The sequence below is a fragment of the Acanthochromis polyacanthus genome, chromosome 22 (genome assembly GCF_021347895.1).
Source record: "Acanthochromis polyacanthus isolate Apoly-LR-REF ecotype Palm Island chromosome 22, KAUST_Apoly_ChrSc, whole genome shotgun sequence".
Lineage (NCBI taxonomy): Eukaryota > Metazoa > Chordata > Actinopteri > Pomacentridae > Acanthochromis > Acanthochromis polyacanthus.
The window spans coordinates 450,239-475,384 of record NC_067134.1 but is presented as its reverse complement, the minus strand read 5'-3'; the positions used below and the strand labels follow the sequence as shown (position 1 = coordinate 475,384).

The 25,146-nt window shown below is 39.0% G+C and overlaps 2 protein-coding genes and 1 non-coding gene across 6 annotated transcripts in view; 1 reads left to right on the top strand and 2 right to left on the bottom strand.

Moving 5' to 3' along the window:
* Nucleotides 1–1,618: 1,618 nt before the first annotated feature.
* LOC127531987 (gastrula zinc finger protein XlCGF8.2DB-like) overlaps nt 1,619–25,146 on the bottom strand; it is a 387,969-nt gene continuing 364,441 nt past the window's right edge. Inside the window, exons 5-6 of one of the 2 annotated variants that reach the window (XR_007939218.1) lie at nt 2,222–2,401; nt 1,619–1,780 (exon numbers count right to left, since the gene is read on the bottom strand). Coding sequence is in view for 1 of the 2 variants with exons in the window: in XM_051942845.1 (XP_051798805.1) it covers nt 2,390–2,401 (12 nt within the window). In the remaining variant the exon portion in view is untranslated. Of the gene's footprint in view, nt 1,781–1,814; nt 2,402–25,146 lie in introns of those variants that run through there. The other variant, XM_051942845.1, reaches the window with a different exon arrangement.
* On the bottom strand, nt 1,962–2,043 carry trnas-aga (transfer RNA serine (anticodon AGA)). The gene has a single exon. It is a non-coding gene; the product is annotated as a tRNA-Ser (tRNA).
* LOC127531945 (NACHT, LRR and PYD domains-containing protein 12-like) overlaps nt 7,783–25,146 on the top strand; it is a 172,155-nt gene continuing 154,791 nt past the window's right edge. The window contains exons 1-9 of one of the 3 annotated variants that reach the window (XM_051942485.1): nt 7,783–8,919; nt 12,878–13,460; nt 14,687–14,969; nt 15,165–15,248; nt 18,052–19,900; nt 19,978–20,151; nt 20,384–20,557; nt 21,124–21,170; nt 21,321–22,857. In XM_051942485.1, coding sequence (XP_051798445.1) covers nt 14,696–14,969; nt 15,165–15,248; nt 18,052–19,900; nt 19,978–20,151; nt 20,384–20,557; nt 21,124–21,170; nt 21,321–21,838 — 3,120 coding nt within the window. In that variant the 5' untranslated portion in view covers nt 7,783–8,919; nt 12,878–13,460; nt 14,687–14,695 and the 3' untranslated portion in view covers nt 21,839–22,857. Of the gene's footprint in view, nt 8,920–12,877; nt 13,461–14,686; nt 14,970–15,164; nt 15,249–18,051; nt 19,901–19,977; nt 20,152–20,383; nt 20,558–21,123; nt 21,171–21,320; nt 22,858–25,146 lie in introns of those variants that run through there. The other 2 variants (XM_051942484.1, XM_051942483.1) reach the window with 2 other exon arrangements.

Genomic DNA, 25,146 nt, shown 5'->3' with positions numbered 1-25,146 from the left:
GAGGTGTTGTTCATATTGTGTGTGTGGTTGTGTTAATTGTGTGTAGTGATCTGAAATTCTGAGCCCTGTTTTCAAAACCGTGCTTAAGCAATCTTAAAAAAAAATGTAATGCTAATGTTTCACAGATGAGACTGACAGCACATATCTACAGCCAGCAGCCAGTTAGCTTAGCATAAAGTCTGGAAACCACACAATGGGATAAATAAAGGTGCTAACAGGAGCTGAAATGGTTCCTAACAGTCATGCTACTGAGAAAACACTTAAATTCCAAAGAAAATCTCCCATCTAGATTATATTTAATTCCAAAAAAATTCAGAGAAAATACCGCTGGTATTATATCGCATATTGTTCTTACTACAAATCCCAGAATGCTCTGCTGGTGTTTTGTCTCGTCAATCAGGAGAAAACCGTACTTGTCCGTACTTAAGTTCTGGTGTTCTTATAAAACATCATCCGTCAGAGACCAAGTACTGATCCAGTTCAAAGCAGCATCTGATCAAGAACCAGTGAAATACCTGGATGTGTTCTGGCTCCGCCCACATTATGGAGGATCATCAGACCAGACTAGTGAGGATTGGAGCCAAATAACCCGGAATGCATTTAGACCAGCAGCAAAGACCGAGGAGGAAACTTTCAGAGGAAACACAAGTATTTTGGGAATACTGCTGTTATTGTGACACAAAATGTAGTTTTCAGATGATTTGAGGTGAGAAAGTGGTTGTAAAAACGTCCCATGTGTGGTCAGTTTATCCAGATGAAGCGGATTAAAAATGAGCTCCAACGGTTTCAGAGATGTGAGGTCCAGGTTAGACAGCTATGATGGACGGTCAGCCTCACTGTAGAGCTCCTTATCTGGACCAGACTTTACAATCTGCTGCTCTGACGCTTCTATAGCGTTTCACAGGATATTAGTAGTTTATGTTGATCTAACCGTCACACTTTGGACCTCAATACTTATTTTTTATTGTTCAGAGAAAATCAGTTTGAAAAGAAGTTCAAGTTATAACTTTAATTTGTTCATGTTTACTCAGTCACTGACTGTAATAATAAGAACAGATATAAATTAAAACACAAAATATTATGTTGAAGTTTTGTTTCTGAGTCTTCACGACAAAAAATAAGTATTTTTTGTTCAGTCTTTGTAGTTCCTTTATATTTGCTTTCAGGGCATATTTTAATTGAGTATAATTGAAAATGGCGAGAAAAAGATTAGAACAAAAATAAAAACATTAGTTTTACTGCTTTACAAAAGATCTTTTTTTCTATTTTCATTTTAACAATTCATTTTTGCCATGGAGAGGATAAACATTGTCCAAATAAAAAAGCTGTGATTATTCAACATGGAAATTAAATCCCACTTTCAACAAATAAGCAAACAAACATGAAGATCAAAGTGTGTTATTAGTCATTTATTAAATGAAAAAAGTTATAATAGTTGAAACCCACAGGTAGAGCAAATAAAACTGGAGAAAGACGTATTAAAAAATCATTGATCTTGTTCAGGAAAAATCAACCACTGCAATGAAAATAAAACTCAGTTAGACATTGATTACAGCACAAGATCTGTTCAAAGAGTTTAGACCATGGAAGGGTTAAAATACACCAAAATGTGAGGAAGACCTCCTTTAACGGCCAAACAGAACATTTATAACATTGAACAGGCTGAAAAATGTTTATTTACAGAGTTAAATGTAATCTGGATAGTCCTGGTGGGTTTAAATTCTTGAAGAAGTACACTGATGGAGATGTCAGAGTCTGAAGCTGGGGCCTCATACATGCACTGTAGAAGGAAACATATGACAGTTGAAAGCATCACTCACATCCTCTATATCAAAGGTGAGTGCCTGTGCAGAAATGACATGATATTCAAATCAGGACATTCTCACACGCTTATTATGAGATCATCAGTTAAACATCATCTCTTCTTATTTCATAGATCGCCACTGCGGAAAAGAGTCGAACGTTGTCAGCAGGATTTGAACCTGCGCGGGGAGACCCCAATGGATTTCTAGTCCATCACCTTAACCACTCGGCCATGACAACTCCTGTGCTCCTGCTTTCTGTTCTGTGTGATGAAAGCGCAAAATTTGGCTTCACATACAAACATCTGTCGTGTTCCCACCCTTGCTTTACGCATTTATCTAATCACTTAAACATTGGAGCTCCGTCTCTCCCTGTTGCTCCGTGCAGCTCTCCTGAGGTCAGCAGAGTCTCTGCTCACCTGTTGGTGGAGGTTAAAGTTGGTGGGTACTGGAGGACAGGCTTGGTGGTCAGAAAAATGCACACAACTTTTCATCCCCTATCATCTCCATTAAGTCCAGGGACACCAGGATCCAGAGCCCAGAGTGATGACCATTACACCATGGAACTTCCTCCACTGTCCTCCACCTCATCTTCTCATCTGACAGAGATCATCAAACACAGTACTAAGTTATAACACAACAACAGAACAAAATAAAGTTAGTTTACCCTGTATAATTCCAGTGCACCAAAGGACAATCTGAATCAATACCAGCAGTTCAAAATATAATACAGGCTATAAACAACAAAATGACTCTAGCCAAAGTCTGAAAAGAAAGTTATAAAAAAAGACTGCAGACCATGAGAATGTGGAATCAATAGGCTCATCAATATCACTTTGTGGAAAGATGTGATGAAGGCAGTTTTGTCTTTAATTATATTCAACAATATAACATATTTGACCACTTTTAGATGATTATTCTAACTTTAATAGACTAAAGTTAAGGCTATATACTTAATTTCCAGTAAGTGGTACAGCCCCTCCTATATTTTATGTATGTGGCCCTCAGTGACAAAAGTTTGGACACCCCTGGGGTAAGGACAGGAGGAGGAGGAGAAGATGAGGGGGATGGGTATTTGACTTGGGAGAGCTGAATTTGGAAGTGGGTGTGAGCATTTACATAAATGGCTAATCTAAGTTTACTTTACCTCCATGTTCAATCCATAGAAACATACCGTGGAGCTGTCTGGCAAATGTTGCTCCAAATGTCAACCACTTCTTCTCCCTGTCAAGAACTGCTGCTAATGCTTTGACCGGCATGGCACAGAAATTCCTAGATTTAACTTACCAAGACAAAGTGACCTGCACAACAGACTTGGACATTGGATTATAGCAGCGTTTTAGAGGTCACATGATCTGCTTGGATCTAGGATCACGTAAAGACTTTCTTCTAGTCACCTCTTGCTGACAGGGCTGGGCAGCTGCTGGAAGGTCCAACTAGGACATGTTGCAAGTTTGGTGGTGGGACAAGTGATTGCGTGTGGCTTATCTAAGCTCACACACTCATACATGCAGCCACACACACCTACTTAGCATTTGTTCAGTGGATCATGGATCAGCAAGCACAACAGGTTTGAGAGTTTTGCAATGAGTGCTGGAAGTGAAAAATTTGTTTTGAGGGCTTGTTGTGTTGTTGTGCATCAGTCAAAATACAATAGGTTTATAAATCTATTTTTAAAAAAAGTTGAAATAAAAGAAAGAAATCAATCATAAACAGTACAACACATTTTAAGGACTTATTAAAAAGGATTCACTCGATAAATGGAATAGAAAAAATGACTTTAAATTCAGTGAATAAATGTAGACACAAGCTTCTTTAGAGTAAATCAGGCAGTTAGCAGTTCTAAAGCAGTAACAAGATTAAAAGCATGAACATTAATGTCCCAGAATGATGTGTTAGTGGTGTAATATAATACAACATTGTGCACCAACACAAAGCTTTAACTCAATGTTCATTTTGTAAATGTTTATAGTGTAGTACCGCATTGTATAGCTCTGTCTGGGACAAATTAGCATGTTAAAGATAAATGAAGTAGAAAAACATGAACTAAAATGAAGTGAAGTTTTTTTCTCTACTGTAAAGTTTAATTGTTTCAAACTGGATCCTGAAGAAACATTCGCTCATCTTGTGTGCACTTCTGCTGTATTTACAGCTAAATGACAATAAAGCTTGATTTAATTTGATTTGAATAAAAGTGCAAACATGTTTCATAAAGGTAAATAAGGTATAAAGGCATAAGGCAACTTAGGCCAGATTTTAATAGAAGTGATCCCTTAAAAACACACTACAAGTCCATCTTCTACAGGGGATCAGTTCTGACATAAACCACTGATCAAACATTGCCCACTGTGCTGCACAGCACACTAGCAGAGGTCCAAAGTTAGACTCATTCAAAGGGCTGCACTGATTCTATATCTGTCACTTGTATCGATTTTACTGCTGATTATCTGTCAAACACGTCTACCATCTCCAAGCTATCATGCTCATGTGATTTTGTCAATCCTTTTGAGTAACTCTGATGTTTGCAACCCCAGCCCCCGCCGTTGTGCTAATTCAAACAATTTCAAGGACAAAGGACGGGAGCCTATTGTATCACACAAGCAGCAGTGCAACGGATACGGTGCCAGAGGGGCACAGTTGTCAAGGATTAGCGGCCGTCACAGGCGCAGATGGATGTATCACCTCCCAGCACCGCTGATGAGTGCCTGAGTAGGACAACTGCCCCAAATGAGCTTTAAGCAGAACTTTAGATGCAGTCAAAAGATTTGAAGTGAAATAAGGAACCAACCAGAGCATGTTGGGAGGATGAGGGACAACAAAGAGAAGAGGGTCGCTTTCTGATTGACCTGTTGCTCTGCACAAACCTGTGGCTCAGCACATGCATGATGCAGATTTAGCCACTGAACAACCACTTTAGTTCATAATGCTGGTTTTCAATAATAACTGTGGTGAAGACTGGAAGTTTTTGCATTATTTTTGGCTTTGCAAAAATAGTGCAATAGTTAATCATTTTACAGAATTACAAATAATAACGAGGAAAAATCCCAGATTTATTTTTAAAATTCACATATTAACTGTGAAAAACAGGCTGCGCAAAATGTCCACATCAAAAGTCTGTTTTTTTTAAATTGTGATTTGTCCTTTTATAACGTTTGGCTGTAAAATAGTACCTACTGAATTAAATGATTGAAATCAACAAAACACACAAAAACTACAAAACAAAACAACATTTTAAAGATATCCAAATCCTAAAAATGTAACATTTTATTATCTTACACAATTTTTAAATTGTAAAATAAAAACATTCTACATATTTTAAAACTGTTTTACATAACTTCACTTTTTTTGTTAAACTACCAATAATTTCCAGTAAAATCCTAGAAAAAAGTATTAATTTACATGTTGATTGTAAAGAGAAACACACAAAAATGATATTTTATACAAATAATAATTTATTATTATATGATGTGTGAATGTAAAAATGCACTTTTATTTCAAACTAAAAATTACAGATATTTGCTGTTATTTTACTTTAAAAAAAAACATACAGATTTTAAAGGTTTTTTAACTGAACTTTTAAAACTATCACCTTAATGTAATACATGAAGTGATCCAAACAGAGCATTAACATTGTGCCTTCTGTGCGTCCATACTATATAACTAGCTGTCCCTCAAACACTGAATCTTGTGACTAGTTAGTCTTATTTATAGGGGAAAAAACCTTCCCAACACCCAGGTCTGCAGTAATGGCCCAGTGAACTGGATTCTCTCTGTCCTGACTCACATCCTCTGTGCCATAACATTTATGCTGCCTATTCAGAAGCTGCTACATGAATCACAGCAGGCACCAGCTCAGCTCATCACATCCTGACTAATAGTCTGAATATTAGTCTGGGATGATGTGATATCAGAAACCATATCTTACTGGAAAGCCACCACACGTACACACTGCTGTTTACAATGTTCATTCTCGTCAACTTTGGCGCTGCTTGAGCACGAATCTGGTTAAGAATCTGACAAACCGAGGCGTTGACAGTCGATGTCTCATTCACGCTTTTAAGGCCTTGTTGTTCTCTCTGCAGCCAGGCCATACTTATCTCACACAAGAAACTGTATGTGAGCAGAAACAATCGGCTTGACTGAGTGCATTCCCACCAAGGTGTTGGGTTACATGGGCCTAGTCTATTTAAAAGATGACATCAGCAAGAAGGGGCTTTGCAGCATTATCTTTGTCACTCAGCTTTTGAGAAATGGCACATCAGTCACCAATTAATGAATTTCTGGCATGACGTTGTGATATCAGGAAATAACCCGAGGCCACTGCAGGATAATACTGAGATTACATTTATTACAAATGGTAATAAAAATCCACACCTAATCAATTCTCACCGTGAAATGATTTAAATACCTGAGACACACAGAAAGGCAATGAATGACTGAGTGAATGAAACAGCTGATATTCCAGCAGTACTCCATATACAAACCTCTGGATCTCCACTACAGCCGGTGTGGTGCTGAGACTCTACATGCTGTCCAGCAAAGCCCACAAGTTGTAGTTCTCTTCACTGGTAGATGTTGCTGAATTCTCCAGAGGAACATCTTCTGTTGACTCTTCAATAAGGCTAGAACACTCCCTGTCAGCCTTTGGATTGCTAAAGCCAACCTCTTTGAACCGTGGATCCAGGATGGTGTCACAGACGAGGAGTTCACCTTTTCCAGGACACTGAATTCTTCATTCATGTTTTGTCTCCAGTGATTGGCCAGTGTGGCACCAATACAAGGAGCCATTTAGATGGACTCATATATTTCACTCTGCAGACATTTTTATTGATGTCCAGGATATTTTACAGACATAAATATATTTGATAGAAATACTAGAAATGGATTTCTGTTTCCTCATAATAATTGAGTTAATGCCATTAAATGTTCATCAGTGATTCATCTTTAGTGTGAAACTTTTACTTTGCAGCTATATTTTAAAAATGTTGCTCATTTTAAGGGAAGACATTAAAGGATGGTTTTCTGTGTTCAATGAATTAAAGGTTTCATTGATTAAAAAATGTGTTTATTTAGATTTTAAATGTCTGAATTTAATGACTACAGCTGTATTTTATGTTATTGTGAATTCTAAATGAGATCAAACACCAGATGATGGATCAGTTCATTCAACATTACACGCTCAGTATTGATTTAATGAGTGTTTTCTTTCATTTCACGTGTCTGTATTTAAAATGACTCGTATTAAAACATGATTCCAGTGAAACAGCTTTGAAAGAAGTCAAAAGTCTCACTGTTTTCCTGTTCAGTCCCTTCAAATTAAAGCTGTCTGGGTGTTGACCTCATCAGACTGGAAATGAGCCGATCTGAGGATTCTTCAAGATCCAAAGCTGCTTTTTACAGCCTTTTACACAAATCTCTCTCAGAGATTTCCTCTGCCGTTTCTACTTCCATCTTTTCTGCTTGTTTTCTTGTCAGATAAAGTTGAGTGCAGAAAGACTCACTGGCGTCTTTTCTCCCTCAGATGTTTGACAGTGTTGGTGTGCTTGTTGTAAATGTTCCACATGAATCCATGTTTCCTTCTTTAATGCTCCTCATGATGCTGGGACTAAAGATGTGCTCTACATGGATCATCATCAGCAGCAAACATCTCAACTAAAAGTCCCTCAGAGAGAATCTTCAACTGGTTCATGGAGCCAAGCTCACTTTAAAAGCAGCATCAGCAGCGTCTGTTTCAGCCTAACATGAAAACTTTGAGCTTTTTCCTTCTGATTTGATCTCAGCTCCAACATGAAGGAGTGCAGAGACCACACAGAACAAACCTGCATCACTTTGGATTTCTCTTCTAAAGCACCACAAATGACTCAGCTCTTCTGGGATTCTGCTCACATTTGATGCTTTCAAACTATCTGCCAGTTGCTTCATGGACTGATTGAGCTCACCTGATCCTGGATCTGAATCTAAAGCCAACAAAGCAGCATCAGCTGATCCACCTCCTCTTCCTCACATCCAGCCTCCACTGCTGCTCAACATGGACTCTCAGAAAACTGCTCACATCCCTTTTTGTTCCTTCAATGTCTGCTAGAAGTCAGCAGGGTGGGGCCTGGCGAGTTCCTGGATGGGAGAAGCTGGGAATCGCAGATAGATGCTGGAAGCTTTTATCTGTCCAACCTGCAGAGGGCGCTGCTGCTGCTGGACTGGAAACAGCCTGAAGAACCAGAGGAGGAATTATTCTGAAGATATGGAGAGAAAACACACAACTAAACAGTGGAGCAGCTACAATCAGTGATTTTAGACACTGTTGGCTGATTTCGTCTGGAAGATATCAGATAAATGGAGGAAAATGTTCAATATTTCACATTAAAACAGCATGAAAGTGAATTAGTGAGGCAGGTTCTCAGTTGTAAGGACATTAAATGATCCTTAAAAACAGAATTTACAAAGTGATGTTGTGGCTCTAGAGGCTCAAAGTGTGACATTTACCAAACTGTGTGGAATTATGAGAGTCAAATATACTAATGAAGCAATGAAATGGGAAAGAATGAGTGAAATTCTTCAAAGTTTGATTGGATTCATCTCATCTAAAGGACATTTTCATGAATGTGGAAAAACGACAGGAAGTGGTTTAAAGCAAAGAGCCAGAAAAAGTCATAAAGTGATCAAATCCAAGAAGAGACTAAAGGAGAGCAGAACACTAAACTATTGAGCTTCCACATTGAAATGAGGAGTGGATTAAAGTCCACAGCAGCAGACAAAGAAGAAGATGAAGCCAGAGAAGGTTTGGATTCCTCAGGTGACATGTAGAGTGTAGATTCCCTCTCTGACTGTAGTTCCTGTAAAACAGCTTCTCAGGACATTTAGTGTTGAAATGGAGTCATCACTTCTGGGATTGATTCTTCTTTATTCTTCCTAAAAGCTTCATATTTACAGAATTAGAAAGAAATGGAAAATGTTCCCAAACACACATTTTCACAGAGTTCTGTTCTAACTCACCACAAACTGATCCATCAGGTTTCCTGCTTGGTTGTCTTGACAACAGTGATGTGACACCACTTCCTGTTCCTCAAATTAGTTCTGCTTTTACCATCTTCATGTTGCAGCTCCTTTTCTCCGTCTGAATGTGAGTAAAAGACACTTTAAACTGGTTTTTATCTTTTATATATCTATAGAACATAATATTGATTGAATCATTCGTCATATTTTAACTCTAAAACAACATTGTTGTGACACAATTAAAAAATTAAATAAATCTTTTTTTCCTAAATCCAAATCTTCAGACATGTTGGGGTGTTTCCAACCAGCAGGAGTTCTCAAACTGATGCTGAAATCAATGTTTTATCAGTAAATATCATTTGTGTTTGTCAGGCAGTTCTAAACATGAGTTGTTCTTATCAGCAGAACTTCAGTTCAACAGTTGTAGGAGAGAAATGCTTTGAACGTTTGATTTTCCAACAACACACGTAGAACTAGAACATTGTGTTGACCAAACAGTGGTGGAACAAAGTTTTGGGACTCCCCATGCATTTATGAAATCCTGCATTAAGAATCCCTCTGAGGTCTTCAAGTGTAATTTCTTTTAGTTCAGTCACAGCCAGAAAACTAAACACATCCTAAAAAAGACATTAAAACCTGAAAACTGATTGGTTCCACAAAAATACAGAAGAAATGTTGAGTTTTGGGTGATTTTGCTTTGTGTCTTTATAAAGCAGCACATTAGAAAGTTCTTCAGAGACAAAAAACACTCAAAGAACCTAAAACAGGAAACATGAGTGAAGACCCAGATTCTCAGACAGGAAGGCTGCAGCTGTAACCACATGAACAGGAAGTCCAGATGCAGTCCTTCAGCAGTTGGATTCACTCTGCAGAAATACAGACCAACCAACAGCTGGAAGACAAACCAACATCTGGACGTCCAAGAGTTTCTTCAGCAAGAAATGACCTCATCCTGATCCTCATGGAAAACCAGGCACTGACATGACAGGAGCTTCAGCAGCAGTGGTCAAACCAAACTGGTGTCCAGTGTTCCAGCAGACTTTTAGATCATGGCTGAAGGTCCTACAAGGCTGTCAAGAAGCCTCTGACCAATGAGAGACAGAGGTTAGCCCGGCGTTGTTGGACCAAGAACACAAGAACCGGACAGCCAGGAAGTGGAGAAGATTCTGTGGTCAGATGAGTCCAGAGCTGGTCCAAAATAACTCAAAACTACTCCAAAGTGAGTTAAAAATTCCAGAACGACTCAAAATTTGTCCAAAATGACTTTAAATAGTCTGAATGTGATCTGGAATTAGTTTGAAATTTGTCCAAAATTACTCAAAATTATTCAAGATTTGTTAAAATAACTCAAAGTTAGGTAAAATTAGTTAAAATATGTCAAACTATTCTTAAAGTTTGTTGAAAATTGCTTAAAACTTGTGCAAAAATGACTCAAACTGTTCAAATTTATGCAGAAAATGCATAAATGCATTTTAATGTCTGGCCTGTTTCCACAAATCGGAACATTGATTATTTATTGGTATTTATTACACACAATATTCAATCAGTCACATTCATTTCATTTGGATTTGGACATAAATTAAAGAGACTTCCTGCATTATGGGATGGAGTCAGACCTAAATGCTCTTCAAAGTTATCGTTATCATATCATATTATCATTAACATTGTCATGTTTAAGTATATGAAGTTTAAAGTTTCATAGTTTTGCTGTTTTTACTGTTCAGTAAAATAAATTTATGACATACTTTGTTTAGATTTCAGATCTAAAAGCCAAAAATATGAGAACACGTGTTGTTGTTTCAGCATCTGACTGCGCACTCATCTGTTCCTGTCAAAACAGTCGTCGTTGATTTTGCATTTTTAGAAGTGATTTTTTTTTTTACTTTTTTTGCACTTATTTCAGTGTTTATGAGGTTATTTCACATAATTTGTTGGTATTTTGAGTGTTTCTGTAGAAATTTAGTGACTTTTAATTTCAATTTTGCATTTTTTAAAACTGATTTTGCACATTTTTGTTGTGATTTTGCACATTTTTTCATTATGTTGAGACAAGCTTTCATCTTTTGTTGCAGTGCTTTTGTACATTTTTGTGTTGATTTCAGTCTTTATGAGGTTATTTCACAGCATTTGATGGCATTTTGAGTGTTTTTATGGTAATTTAGTGGCTTTTAAAAGTTAATTTTGCAATTTTTAAAAGTGATTTTGCACCTTTTGTGTTGATTTTGCACATTTTAGTGATGACTGCAGTCTTTCGAAGTTATTTTACATCATTTGTTGCTGTTTTGAGTGTTTTTGTGGTACAACTGTCTTTTTTATGTTTTTCAGGCATTTTTAAAAAGTGATTTTGCACCTTTTTTGTGTTGATTTTTGCATTTTGGGGGAGTTATTTTTACATCATTTGTTGTGACTTTGAGTCTATACATAAATTTAAACCAAATCTTCAGACATGCAGGGGTGGACTGCATCTGGCATACTGGGCACTGTCCCGGGGGGCCAGTGTCTCCTGGGGCTGGTCAACAGGTTCACACGGACCTGTCAGTTATACATTTTAATCAGATTTTACATTTCACGGGTCGCTTCTATTTTCACAGCGCAGCTTTTCCAGTGTTTATGCCGTTGGTTTCCAGCTCAGAAAACACACAAACCAATTACATACGAATTCAGACATCCCATGTGATGCTACTCAGCCAATGAAGTCTGCATTGTAGCCGCTACGCAAGCTCAGTGTTCAGAAAATAGTTTAGAGGCAAGGGACAGACTAAATAGAAACACAAAAAGCGCAACACTGAGAAAAAATAGTCCTGTACATGCTGACTATGTTCTTCTGAACATACAGCTGAGAGGCAGCTTTCTCAACTATGAACACAATCCAAACTGAATATCGTTCTAGAGTGACACTGAGCTCCAGGTGTGTTTGAGAACGGCCCTGACACCATTCAGACCATGATACAAGACACTGGCAGGACAACCTGCAGCTCGGTTCTCCCAGTAAGCAGCAGAGATATAAGGGCAGTGAAATGATACAGGAAAAAAAAAGTTCAACTTTAAAAAAACATTTTAGATTTAGGTATTATCTATGTCTATATGTTAGTTCAGGTTGTTCATTCATTTTTTTAAGTTCTGTATTTTATTTTTAGATGTACAGTTATATAAAAAGTTATTTATTAAAAAACTATTGCCGTACTGAAATTGATTTGATGGTCAGTGACTGATTACATGCAGACGCTAATAATACTACCAGGTTACATCAACATATATCGCACTAATTCAGCCTGGACATTATGCTTATCTGGACCTTTGCTTTAATACATTTTCTCAGACTGGACCACTTTGAATTTTAGTTGAATATCCCTATTCTACTGGATTGCAATTTTTTCCAACTTGTCAACAAGCTTGTATCGGTCTCGAAAGATGTTTTTGAATTTATGTTCTTAAACTCTTACCACTTTCTCAGTTTTTTTGTCATTGCCTTCAACAATTAGTGCTTGATTCAGTGGACCAGGTCTGGGCCACAAATGCCAGGGCTGATTTTTTGCCCGAGTCCAGCTCTGCATGTTGGGGGTGTTCCCAACCAGCAGAAATTATCAAACTGATGCTTAAATCAACGTTTTATCAGTAAATATAATTTGTGTTTGTCAGGCAGTTCTAAACATGAGTTGTTCTTATTATCTGTCAATCACAACCTGTGATCTGATCTGTCTAGCAGAGGGGAAAATATTTAAAGTGAAATAAAGTTCACCTGATACACTTTGAAGAAACCAAATGCTAGAAATGTTCAGACGTTTCTTAAATGCAGCATTAAATGAGACTGAGAGCAGACATGTTGAGGGAAATGTGCATCAGTGTGATCTCTGCTGATGTTGGTTCTGTCCCAGTGATTCCATTCCAGGGAATGTTAACTGTCAGGGATTTACAGCCTGATGAAGCTTCTGGTTTCATGAAGCACAGGGTTTGTACAAGTTGTGTTGGATGTTGAGTGACATGAAAAAGGTTGAATGTAGAACTAATCGGTCACATGAAATGAGTGGGAATCAGCCTGTAAAATGTGCTCTTATTGTGAAAGTCTGCCTGCTGCTTCCTCATAGGTGGAGTCCTGACTGGTTCCAGGAAACAGATCACCTGTCTGAGCGTCCATATCACACAGGTGGGTGTTCACAGTTAGCCTCCCTTATCATGTGAATGTCGAGCACACCAGCTCGTGTGATTCATTTATTTTTTATTCAAACAGGTACGAAAATAGCTGCTATTATGTTGATTGTTTTGTTCTCTGATGTGTTAGATAAAACAGATAAGTTTCTGGATGGTTTTATTAATTTACTTTGCTGTTAAAATATTTTAATTATTTGAGATCATTTTTATTAACTTTGGATTGATTGCCTGCAGCTGAAACCCAGCAGCAATCAGCTGGTAGCCAGAGGGCGAGCGACCGGGAGAGGGAGACAGGAGGGAAAAGAGGAAAAAGGGCAAGAGCAGGAGTGGGACCATGACAGGAGTAGCTGTCTCCATTTAGGCTTAGCAGCTAGTTCCCTCTGTGAAGTTGTCAGATCATGTAGAAATCTTTTTCCTGCTTCGTTGCCCTGACAACAGTGATGTCACGGCCCTTCCTGTTCCTCAAGTGAGTTCTGATTTTACCGTCTTCATGTTGCAGCTCCTTTTCTCCGTCTGAATGTGAGTGAAAGACACTTTAAACTGGTTTTTATCTTTTATATATCTATAGAACATAAAACTGATTGAATCATTCGTCATATTTTAACTCTAAAACAATGTTGTTGTGGCACAATTAAAACAATAAATAAATATTTTTTTTCCCTAAAACCAAATCTTCAGACATGTTGGGGTGTTTCCAACCAGCAGGAGTTCTCAAACTGATGCTGAAATCAATGTTTTATCAGTAAATATCATTTGTGTTTGTCAGGCAGTTCTAAACATGAGTTGTTCTTATCAGCAGAACTTCAGTTCAACAGTTGTAGGATGGAAATGCTTTGAACATTTGATTTTTCAACAACACACGTAGAACTAGAACATTGTGTGAACCGTATGTTTGTAGTAAAACAGAAGTAGAACAAGGATCTCCATTCACACTCATAACTTCTATTAGTGATCAAGGCCAGTGCAGGATAAAGACGACATGGATCTACAAGAGCTGAATACGGACACGAGCAGCTTTTAGGATTCATGTTCTTTATTTGGGACATTTCTTCCATTTTTCACTCTATAATTCCGATATCTGGATATTCTAAAGAATTAAGGGTCTACTTATGATCTTAAAATGAAAAGATGAACTTCATCAGATCATATTTAGGTCTGAAAGATTCATCCTCAGATACATAATGCTAAAGTAATATTCATCTCATGAAGACCAGCTGGACCAGAGATAGTCTCTGATTTCCCTTTCTCTGTCTGAGCTCTGCACATCTTCATTTCTTTCAGCATTTACTGCCTTAATTTGTCTCATTTTTACCATTTTGTGTCTTAATTTGTCTCATTTTTTGCCATTTTGGGACTAAATTTACTAATTTTTATTATTTTCTGACTTTATTTGTCTCATTTTCAGCATTTTGTTTGTTATTTTGTCTTATTTTTGTTATTTTGTCTCAAATTGTCTAATTTTTATCATTTTGTGTGTTAATCTCATTTTTGTCATTTTGTGTCTTAATTTGTCTCATTTCTCATTTTTATATTTTGTGTTAGTTTATCTAATTTTTGTTGTTTTCTGTCTTATTTTGTCTCATTTTTACCTGTGTGCATCTCATTTTAGGCATGTTGTTCCTGAATTTGTCTTTTTTTTTTATTATTATTCATTTATTTATTTATTTTTTACAATTTTTGTAGTTTTGAGTTTCCTTTTTGTCAACAACACAACTGTTCATTAACTGCTTCTTTGATTTTATCAGGGAGCCACGATGACGTCAGAGGTGCTCTTGAACATCCTGGAGGATCTGAGAGATGATCAGCTGTCTACATTCCAGTGGTTCCTGAAGCAGCCCAACAATGTTCAAGACCTCCCAGCGATCACAAAATGCCGACTACAGACACTAGACAGGTGTGAGACTGTGGATGTGATGGTGGAGACTTATGGACTTCAGAGAGCTGTGCAGGTGACCAGGGTGGTTTTAGAGAAGATCTCCAGGAATGATCTGCTGCAGAGGATTCCTGCCAGCAGCTCAGGACCAGAAGGTCAGTCACAGGACAAGAACAACATGATATCATTACAGTCAGAAAGATGCATGATGGTGTCAGAAAACCTGAGTTAATCAACACCATAAACGTGTGAATAAATGTCAACGTAAAGTCCCTTCTAAGTCTGTTGTAACTGAAATGAATGAAAGCAGTAAACAGTGGAGAATATAACACGTGATCTCTGTCTGTCAGTGCATGTCAGTGATGTTGGAGAACCTTCAGAGAACAGAGAACCTTCCTCCTCTCAGACTCAGCCTCCTCTTCCTCAGACTGAAGGTAAAACTGATGGATTGTTTGGTCTGTAAAGAAAGATGGCAGCAGTTCATCATGCCTGAAATGGAAGCTGAGTTTAAGCAGGTTGTAAAACACAGAACAGTGGTTGTCTATGGAGTTGCATGAGGCAGCAGGTTGTAGTGTAGCTGTAGCAGAACGGTCAGTTTTATGGCTGGTGATCCTCAAATCCAATTTTCTGAACTGGTGTCCATTTTAAGCTAGTTTCTGAGTGTCTTTTGATGGTGAAGAAAACTGTACTCAGTGACACCTTGATTGTCTTCAGTTTCTCTGTAGGAAAGACCTACATTTAAGTGTTATGATGGTCAGTCTGTCTTCTATAGGTAATTGCCTTTTCTTCTCCATTTTTTGTAGCAACACACTACTTCAGCAGTACAATGCTGTTCAAATAATGCTCTGGAGGGTTCTACAGTGTGTTCCAACACTACTTTATGCAGACAGAGGGGGTTGGAAGGAATCTAGGAAAGTTGGGACTCCTGTATGATTTGGTAGCTCCAACTTTCAAGGCTTGATCAACTTCCATTGCTTGAAGTTTTTAACCCATTTCTTGTTCCCGAGAAAGGCCATTTTTTATAATTCTGAACTGTACATTATTTTTCAGTTTTGGGTAACCTTATCTTTTTTTTATCTCTGGCAGTTCACCACCAATTCAAGCTTCTCATTGGACTTGAACTGCTTGAATTTCAATGAAAAACTGGAAAAATTGGGGCGTTCTAAAACTTTTGACTGCAGTGTACTTTGATAAGGGCCCCAGTGAGCCCAGAACTGAGCTGCTGGTCCAGCTCTCTGTTTTTAGGTTCAATTGTCGAAAGCATAGGTATCAAACTCTGTCCCATAGGCCAGATTTGGCCCTCAATGTAATTATAATAGGCCCACAAGGCAACAACAAATACTACTAGAGCTTGCCCACTGGTATTATATAGCACATGCACCACTATTACTACAAATCTCAGAATGCGCTGCTGGTGTTTTGGTGCATCAATCAGGACAAGACCCATAAACATCGGCCATTTCTCAATATGCATACTTGTCTATATTATAGACTGTACAGTCTGTGATCCGTACTTGTGTTCTTGCGTACTCATGAAACGTCATCAGTCGGAGACCAAGGACTGATCCAATTCAAAGTACACATCTGGCCAAGAACAGATGAAATACCCGAAAGTGTTCTCACTCTGCCCACATTATGGAGACTTGGGTAGCCAAAAAAACAATATCCCAATCTGTGGTCAATCTATCAAGAAAAGCCTGATCAAAAATTTACTCCTACTGTTTGAGAGGTTAGACAGCTAAAACTGGATGGAAAGCCTCACTGTAGCCGCCAAGAGGAGCCTTATCTTGGGAAGACTTTTTGAAATCTGCCGCTGGCTCTGACGGTTCTATAGCGGTTAAACTGGGATATTAGCACAGACTGTATATCAATGAATATTAGTAGTTTATGTTTATTTAACCATCACACTTTGGCCTCAGTTTTTTTTAATTGTTTCAAGAAAGATCGGTTTGAAAGAAGTTAAAGTTGAAGTTCATAACTTTATGTTGTTCATGTTTTACCCAGTCACTGACTGTATAATAATAAGAACAAATCTAAATTAAAATATAGAATATTACATATTTTCAAGTTTTGTTTCTAAGTCTTTTCACTACTAAAAATATGTGTTTTTTGATGTTGTCTTTGTAGTTCTTTATATTTGCTTTAATTAAATATAATTAAAAATGGTGACAAAAAGATAAGAACAAAAATACAAACATTAATTTTACTGCTTTACAAAAGATACTTTTTCTATTTTCATTTTTAAAATTAATTTTAGCCATGGGAAGAGGACAAATCTTGTCTGAAGAAGAAAAAGCTGTGATTATTCAACATGAAAAATTAAATTCCACTTATCAACACATAAGCAAACAAATATGAAGATCAAAGTGTGTTATTAGTAATTTATTGAATAAAAAAGAAGGTTATAATAGTTTAAACCCACAGGCAGACCAAATAAAATTGTAGAAAGATGTATTAAAAAATCATTGATCTTGCTGAGGAAAAATCAACCATCCATTCTCTACACACCGCTTTATCCTCACTCGGGTCGCGGGGGTGCTGCAGTCTATCCCAGCTGACTCGTGCGAAGGCAGGGGACACCCTGGACAGGTCGCCAGTCTGTCGCAGGGCTACAAACACAGACGAACAATCACATTCGCATTCACACCTACGGGCAATTTAGACGAGTCAATTAACCTCAGCATGTTTTTGTGGGAGGAAGCCGGAGCGCCCGGAGAAAACCCATGCATGCTCAGGGATAACATGCAAACTCCATGCAGAAAGATCCCTGGCCCACCCCGGGATTTGAACCGGGGATTTTCTTTCTGCAAGGAAAAAGTGCTAATCACTACACTACTGAGCAGCCCAAAAATCAACCACTGCAATGAAAATAAAAACTAAGTTGGACAGTGATTCCAGCACAAGGTCTATTCAAGGAATTTAGACCATCAAAGGGTTCAAATACACACACATTTTAGGAAAACCTCCTTAACGTTCAAGCAAAAATATTTACACAATTGAATAGGCTAAAACAATAAATTTACAGAGATGAATAGGAAAATATTACTTTTTCAGATGAAAAATAGTTTAGTCTCGATAGCCCTGGAGGGTTTAAATTCCACTGGCTGGCTTGTGACTGTTATAGGTGAGTAATTAAATGTCCAACCACTTTTTAGTTGCTTAGTTGCTTGTGTTTTTCCAACAACAGCGATTTCTGTAGACACACACCTCACACTGTTCCCTTCCTGTTTGACACAGATGAGACTGTTCCGGTACCAGAACCACGTCCCATCAGATATTACCAACAGAAGCTTCAGTCAAACTTCCAGCACACATTTCTGGTTACAACAGAGGGGTGGGCAACAGATGAGGAGCGTCTGGTTGATATCTACACAGAGCTGTACATCACAGCTGGCCGGGACGTGCACGTCAACACACAGCATGAGGTCCTACAGATTGACAAGGTGTGGAAGCCATCAGACACAGAGACACAGATCCAACCCACAGACATTTTCAAGCATCGTTCTCGAAAAGACATACCCATCAGAACAGTGCTGACCAATGGGATTGCAGGGATTGGAAAAACATTTCTTGTGCACAAGTTTGTGTTGGACTGGGCTGAAGAAAGAACCAATCAAGACGTGCATCTTATTTTCCCATTCACTTTCCGTGCCCTGAATTCACTGCAGGGAAAAGAGTTTGGTTTGGCAGAGCTCATTCATTTCTGTATCCCAGAAACTAAAGACGTCACAGTGGAGGCTCTGAATTACATCTTTACAGCTCTGCAATCATCAGGAAACAGCAGCTACTACAAGAGCAGATTCAAACTGCTGTTTGTGTTTGATGGACTGGACGAGAGTCGCCTTCATCTGGACTTTGATGTCAACAACATTCCCTCTGTAGACATAACAAAGTCAACTAAAATAGAAGTCCTGCTGAGGGAACTTATCAGTGGAAACCTGTTGCGCTCAGCTCGCCTCTGGATAACCACACGACCTGCAGCAGCCAATCAGATCCCTGAAAACCTCGTCAACACTACAACAGAGGTCAGAGGATTTACTGACCCACAGAAGGAGGAGTACTTCAGGAAGAGATTCAAGGAGCAGGCCAGCAGCAGCATCATCTCCCACATGAAGACATCACGAAGCCTCCACATCATGTGCCACATCCCAGTGTTCTGCTGGATCACTGCTACAGTTCTGGAGGAGCTGCTGGAAACCAGAGAGGGAGGAGATCTGCCCAGAACCCTGACTGAGATGTACACAGAGTTTCTAAGATTTCAGATTGGTCACACAAAAGAAAAGTACGGTCCAGAGAAGTGCATTCGGTTCATGAAGTCATTAGCTAAACTGGCTTTTGAACAGCTGCAGAGAGGAAACCTGATCTTCTATGAGAAAGATCTGAGAGAAAGTGGCATTGATGTGAGTGAAGCCTCAGTGTACTCAGGAGTGTTCACAGAGATCTTCAAAGCAGAGCGAAGACGGAAACAGGAAGACAAAATGTTCTGCTTTGTCCATCTGAGTGTTCAGGAGTTTCTGGCGGCTCTTCATGTCCATCAGACCTTCATCAACTCTGGAATCAACCTGCTGGAAGAACAACAACAAACAACATCATGGTCGTCAAAACTGTTCAGAGAGAAAGTTGATCCAACAGTTTTCCCCCAGAGAGCTGTGGATGAGGCCTTACAGAGTCCAAACGGACACCTGGACTTGTTCCTGCGCTTTCTCCTGGGTCTGTCACTGCCGACCAATCAGAATCTACTACCAGGCCTGATGACGCAAACAGGAAGTAGCTCACAGACCAATCAGAAAACAGTCAAGTACATCAAGGAGAAGATCAATGAGAATGTGTCTGCAGAGAGAACCATCAATCTGTTCCACTGTCTGAATGAACTGAAGGATGTTTCTCTAGTGGAGGAGATCCAACAGTCCCTGAGATCAGGACGTCTGTCCACAGATGAAATGTCTCCTGCTCAGTGGTCAGCTCTGGGCTTCATCTTACTGTCATCAGGAGAACAGTTGGACGTGTTTGACCTGAAGAAATACTCTGCTTCAGAGGAGGTTCTTCTGAGGCTGCTGCCAGTGGTCAAAGCCTCCAAGAAAGTTGTGTAAGTAGTTGGAGACTGAAGGTCTTTTTTCATTTTGCTGCTGTTTCATCAGTATAATGTGCTTTTTGTCTCTTCAGACTGAGTGGCTGTAATTTGTCAGAGAGAAGCTGTGGAGCTCTGTCCTCAGTCCTCAGCTCCCAGTCCTCCAGTGTGACAGAGCTGGACCTGAGTAACAACAACTTGCAGGATTCAGGAGTGAAGCGTCTTTCTGTTGGACTGCAGAGTCCACACTGTAAACTGGAAGCTCTCAGGTCAGGACTCACACTTTGAAATTGATGTTATTTCTGTCAGTGGATAAACAGTTAACCTGAGTAGAATCATTTCTTATTTTTGACAGGATTAAATCCCACAAATCATTGCTGATTTGCTTGAGATGCATGAAATGTGCAGCAAAATGTATCTGAAAGACAAAGAAGAAAATTAAAAGTGAGAAACATCCAGTCAACTGTTGTCCCTCAGGTTTGTGTTGTTTTGTGTGTGCAGGCTGTCAGGCTGTCTGGTCACAGAGGAAGGCTGTGCTTCTCTGGCCTCAGCTCTGAGCTTGAAGACCTCAAATCTGAGAGAGCTGGACCTGAGCTACAACCATCCAGGAGACTCAGGAGAGAAGATGCTGAGAGCTAAAATGGAGGATCCACACTGTAGACTGGAAACTCTCAGGTACAGACAGACAGACACTCTCAGGAAACTATCATCCTCGTGTCGCAGGCCAAGCCTGCCCCTTTCCATCGATAGGGTGATGTGTCGGTGCAGCCGCAGTCACAGCGCATGTTCTGGTCCAAACAGAGAAGTAGATCCAAATGTGCTGTGGAGAAGCTGAATTTGTGTACAGTCTGCTGCAATGCTTGAATAAAGTTCCTCGTTCTCCACCGCAGAGTTGGTCCGGACTCTGAATACAATTTGTTTACCCAAGACTGTCCAAGTACGTTTCAAAAGCCGACAAAACCAGTTTGGGAACACTAGCTTAGCATGAAGACAGGAAGAAGGGTGAACTGTTAGCCTAGCTCCATGAACAGAGGAAGCATAAATTAGTGAAGATGAATAATGAGTGTAAACTGAGCTGGAACGTGATGAGCACAGGACAGGACTTTAGAGATGCTGCATTCAGGTGTCTGTGTCTCCATGTTGGACTGGTCCTTTATCAGTGGAACAGTGTGAGAGCCATGTAACGTCCATGTGTGCTGCTGAAAGAGTCTCTGCTGCTCTGACCGTCCTCCTCCTTTCAGGGTGACGCCTGCTGGAGTCCAATGGTTGACACCAGGTCTGAGGAAGTGTAAGTGTGTTTTAATGGATTGATGGAAACAAAGCAGCACATTCAAGCAAATTCAAAATGTCCCATCTCTGAGGTCATCATCAAAGCTTTAATACTGATCACATGATCCATCAATAACTGCAGCTGTGTTGTGTTTGTTCTCTCCATCAGATTCCTGTCAACTCACAGTCGACACCAACACAGTAAACAGAAACCTCAAACTGTCTGACAACAACAGGAAGGTGACAAATGTGCAGAAGGATCAGCCGTATCCTGATCATCCAGACAGATTTGACTGGTGGCAGCTGCTGTGTGAAACTGGTCTGACTGGTCGCTGTTACTGGGAGGTGGAGTGGAGAGGAGTCGTTGAAATATCAGTGAGTTACAGAGGAATCAGAAGGAAAGGAGACAGTGATGACTGTTGGTTTGGATCTAATGATCAGTCCTGGAGTCTGATCTGCTCTAATGGTGGTTACTATGTCTGGCACAATAAGAGTGAAATGTCCATCAGGTCCTCCTCAGTCTCTCACAGAGTTTCAGTTTATGTGGACGTTCCTGCTGGAACTCTGTCCTTCTACAGAGTCTCCTCTGACTCTCTGATCCACCTCCACACCTTCAACACCACATTCACTCAACCTCTCTATCCTGGATTCTGGGTCTGGTCTGGTTCCTCAGTGTCTCTGTGCTGAGTTGAGTCTCCAGAGTCTCCTCCTGGTACAGAAACAGTGTTGAACAGATAGTTGAGTCTCTCCATGACTCTGTCCCTCACAAACATGTTTTCACATTCATGGATTAAATGTGTTTCTTTTCAAATCCTTCTAAATGATTCCTTGTAAACTTGTTCCTCTTCAAAGATGGAAGTTGTGATTCTTCCAGGAGCCAAATGTGGTGTTTGCGTCTTTTTCCAGTCAAATGTTGAGAGTGAAAATCAGGATGTGGTGTTCCTCTGATGCTCACTTGAACTAAAAGCATTTGAGCTGCACAAAGTGTGAAATGAGAGAGGAAGCAGTGAATCTCCAAACTGCTGACAGACTTTCACACATTATTGTCCAGTGAAAATCAGCTTTTTGCGCAGCCACACTTGATCCTGATGTGAGTCTTTAAGTCCTGTTCTAGTGATGAAATAAGAACTTCCTTCATCTGTATCACTCTTTCCAAAGTATTCTGTGCTCTTCTGTCATTTATGTCTTATTGATGGATCCATTTTTCATTTTTACAATAAATAAGTGCTTCAATCCGTTATTTTTTTTATAAGATTCTGAATTTCTGGTTTCATCAACAAATTCTACCAGATTTTATGTTTCCATCACATCTCCCATAACCCTAGCTTTCTCTGGATAAAAATGTTTTCAGCATCGATATGATTCCAGTAGAATTTAAACCCACCAGGACTATCCAGATTACAGTGAACTCTGTAAATTCAACATTTTTTAACCTATTTAATTCTATAAATGTTGTGTTTGGCCGTTAAAGGAGGTTTTCCTCACATTGTGGTGTATTTGAACCCTTCCATGGTCTAAATTCTTTGAACAGATCTTGTGCTGTAATCAATGTCTAACTTAGTTTTTATTTTCATTGCAGTGGTTGATTTTTTCTGAACAAGATCAATGATTTTTTTAATACATCTTTCTCCACTTTTATTTGCTCTGCCTGTGGCTTTTAAACTATTCTAACTTTCTTTTTTATTCAATAAATGACTAATAACACACTTTGATCTTCATGTTTGTTTGCTTATTTGTTGATAAGTGGAATTTAATTTTCCATGTTGAATAATCAACGTTTATCCTCTTCCACGACAGAAATGAAAACAGAAAAAATATCTTTTGTAAAGCAGTAAAACTGACGCTTTTATTTTTTATCTTTTTGTCTCCATTTTTAATTATATTTAATTAAATTTAGCCCTAAAAGCAAATATAAAGAACTGCAAAGACTAGAACAAAAACTACATATTTTTAGTCGTTAAAAGACTCAAAAACAAAACTTGTAAATAAATGATATTCTCTGTTTTAATTTCTATCTGTTCTTATGATCACAGTCAGTGAGCGAGTAAAACATGAACAATCTAAAGTTGTGAACTTGAACTTCTTTCAAACTGATTTTTCTGTGAACAATCCAAATAAAGTGTGAGGTCAAAGTGTGACGGTTAGATCAACATAAACTACTAATATCCTGTTGAAGCACCATAGAAGCGTCAGAGCAGCAGATTGTAAAGTCTGGTCCAGATAAGGAGCTCTACAGTGAGGCTGACCGTCCATCATAGCTGTCTAACCTGGACCTCACATCTCTGAAACCGTTGGAGCTCATTTTTAATCAGCTTCATCTGGAGAAACTGACCACAGATTGGACGTTTTTACAACCACTTTCTCACCTCAAATCATCTGAAAACTACATTTAGTGTCACAATAACAGCAGGATTCCCAAAATACTTGAGTTTCCTCTGAAAGTTTCCTCCTCGGTCTTTGCTGCTGGTCTAAATGCATTCTGGGATATTTGGCTCCCCAAGTTTTTTGTTGTTTTATCTTTTATTAAGCATAATTTAACAACAAATAGGCACCAACTGTGTCCTACAATTCCACTGGTCCAAGCAGAAGAGAAGCAGAAAAGAAAGAAACATAGAATTATCAAATCAGACAGCTTCAAAGAAATGAACTTCTCAGGGGTTAATCAGTTTATAACATGAGAATCTGAGACAGTCTGAAGGAACTTCTATTTGACAGTTTGATTAAGGAGGAAAAGAAAAGTTTCAAACTCAGAGCAGCCTCAAAAATCTACATTTGTGTGTCTAAAATTCACCAGTTCTCATTCTATTGTTCCACATAAATTCCAGATGTTTGTTGTGCATAAAGAGAGCAAACTTGATAGAATTGTATTCAAAGACAGGTTGAACGTTGTTTGTTAGCAACCATTCATGATTGTGTCCCTAAAGCTCCTCACAATAGTTCAGGAGGAGAACAGATGTTCTGGAGGTTCACATCTTCTCCATCAATGTGCATGTGTTCTTCTCCACATGAAATCTCCTTCTGGAACATTCTCTACATGGAGAAACATCAGAAAGAGTTTAGAAATGAACTTGTTTCATTTCAGCTCAGAAAGGAAAAGACAAATATCTGCTTGTGACTTTGATAGAGTCGGTCTGTGGAAATGTTGGAGATCCAACTTTTCTTTGAGCAGGAAGAGGAAAACATTCTTTAGTTCCTGATCATCTCACAATGTTGTTCTAACATTTAACGTCTAAAAATGTTGATCTGTCAATAAACAGCGTGTTAGAATGAGGAGTTCAGATGAATTCTGGAACATTCCTTTGATCACTGGAACAGCTTTGATTAGCAGAGAATGTTGTTTCTAGCAGCAATCTGAAGTCAGTTTAGTTTGAAAATCACTAGAACATCTTCATCCATTCAATGTGTTCCTTTCTCCATCCAATCCTTCACAAAGACACATTTCCTCCTGTACAAATCCTCCTGTTCTTTCACATTGTAGCTTTGTGTGGACTGAAGTTCTGCTTCTAAAGCATTTTCCAGTAGAAGAACAGCTGCATGTGGAAATGTGATCATTTAAAGGATGGAAATCACACGGGCCCGAATACGGGCCCAAGATGGCCGGCTGAAGTTTAACGGCAAAAACCATTTTTAGCTTCAAACAGGACGATAGAAACACTATACATCCATGGAAAGCTTAGAGTCTCATGAATCCGCCGGTATAAACCACTTTCAGATGTGATTACCACAGCGGGCGATATAAACACATTTCTAAAACAAACAACAAAAGTTTAAAGGGACACATAAAGGGCATAACTCACCTTCCGATGGTCTTTTACCGATCAACGATGAAAATAATCCACAAAAACCGGCCATAATCCAAGAGTAGTCATCCAGACAATACGAGCAAGTATCATATTTTGCCCAAAACATGTCAAGAAATAAGTAAATAATCCACAAATCGCTCGGCTCCGTGCGCGTCCACGTGGCGCACGGTGGCGCTGCGCGTTCCATAAGTC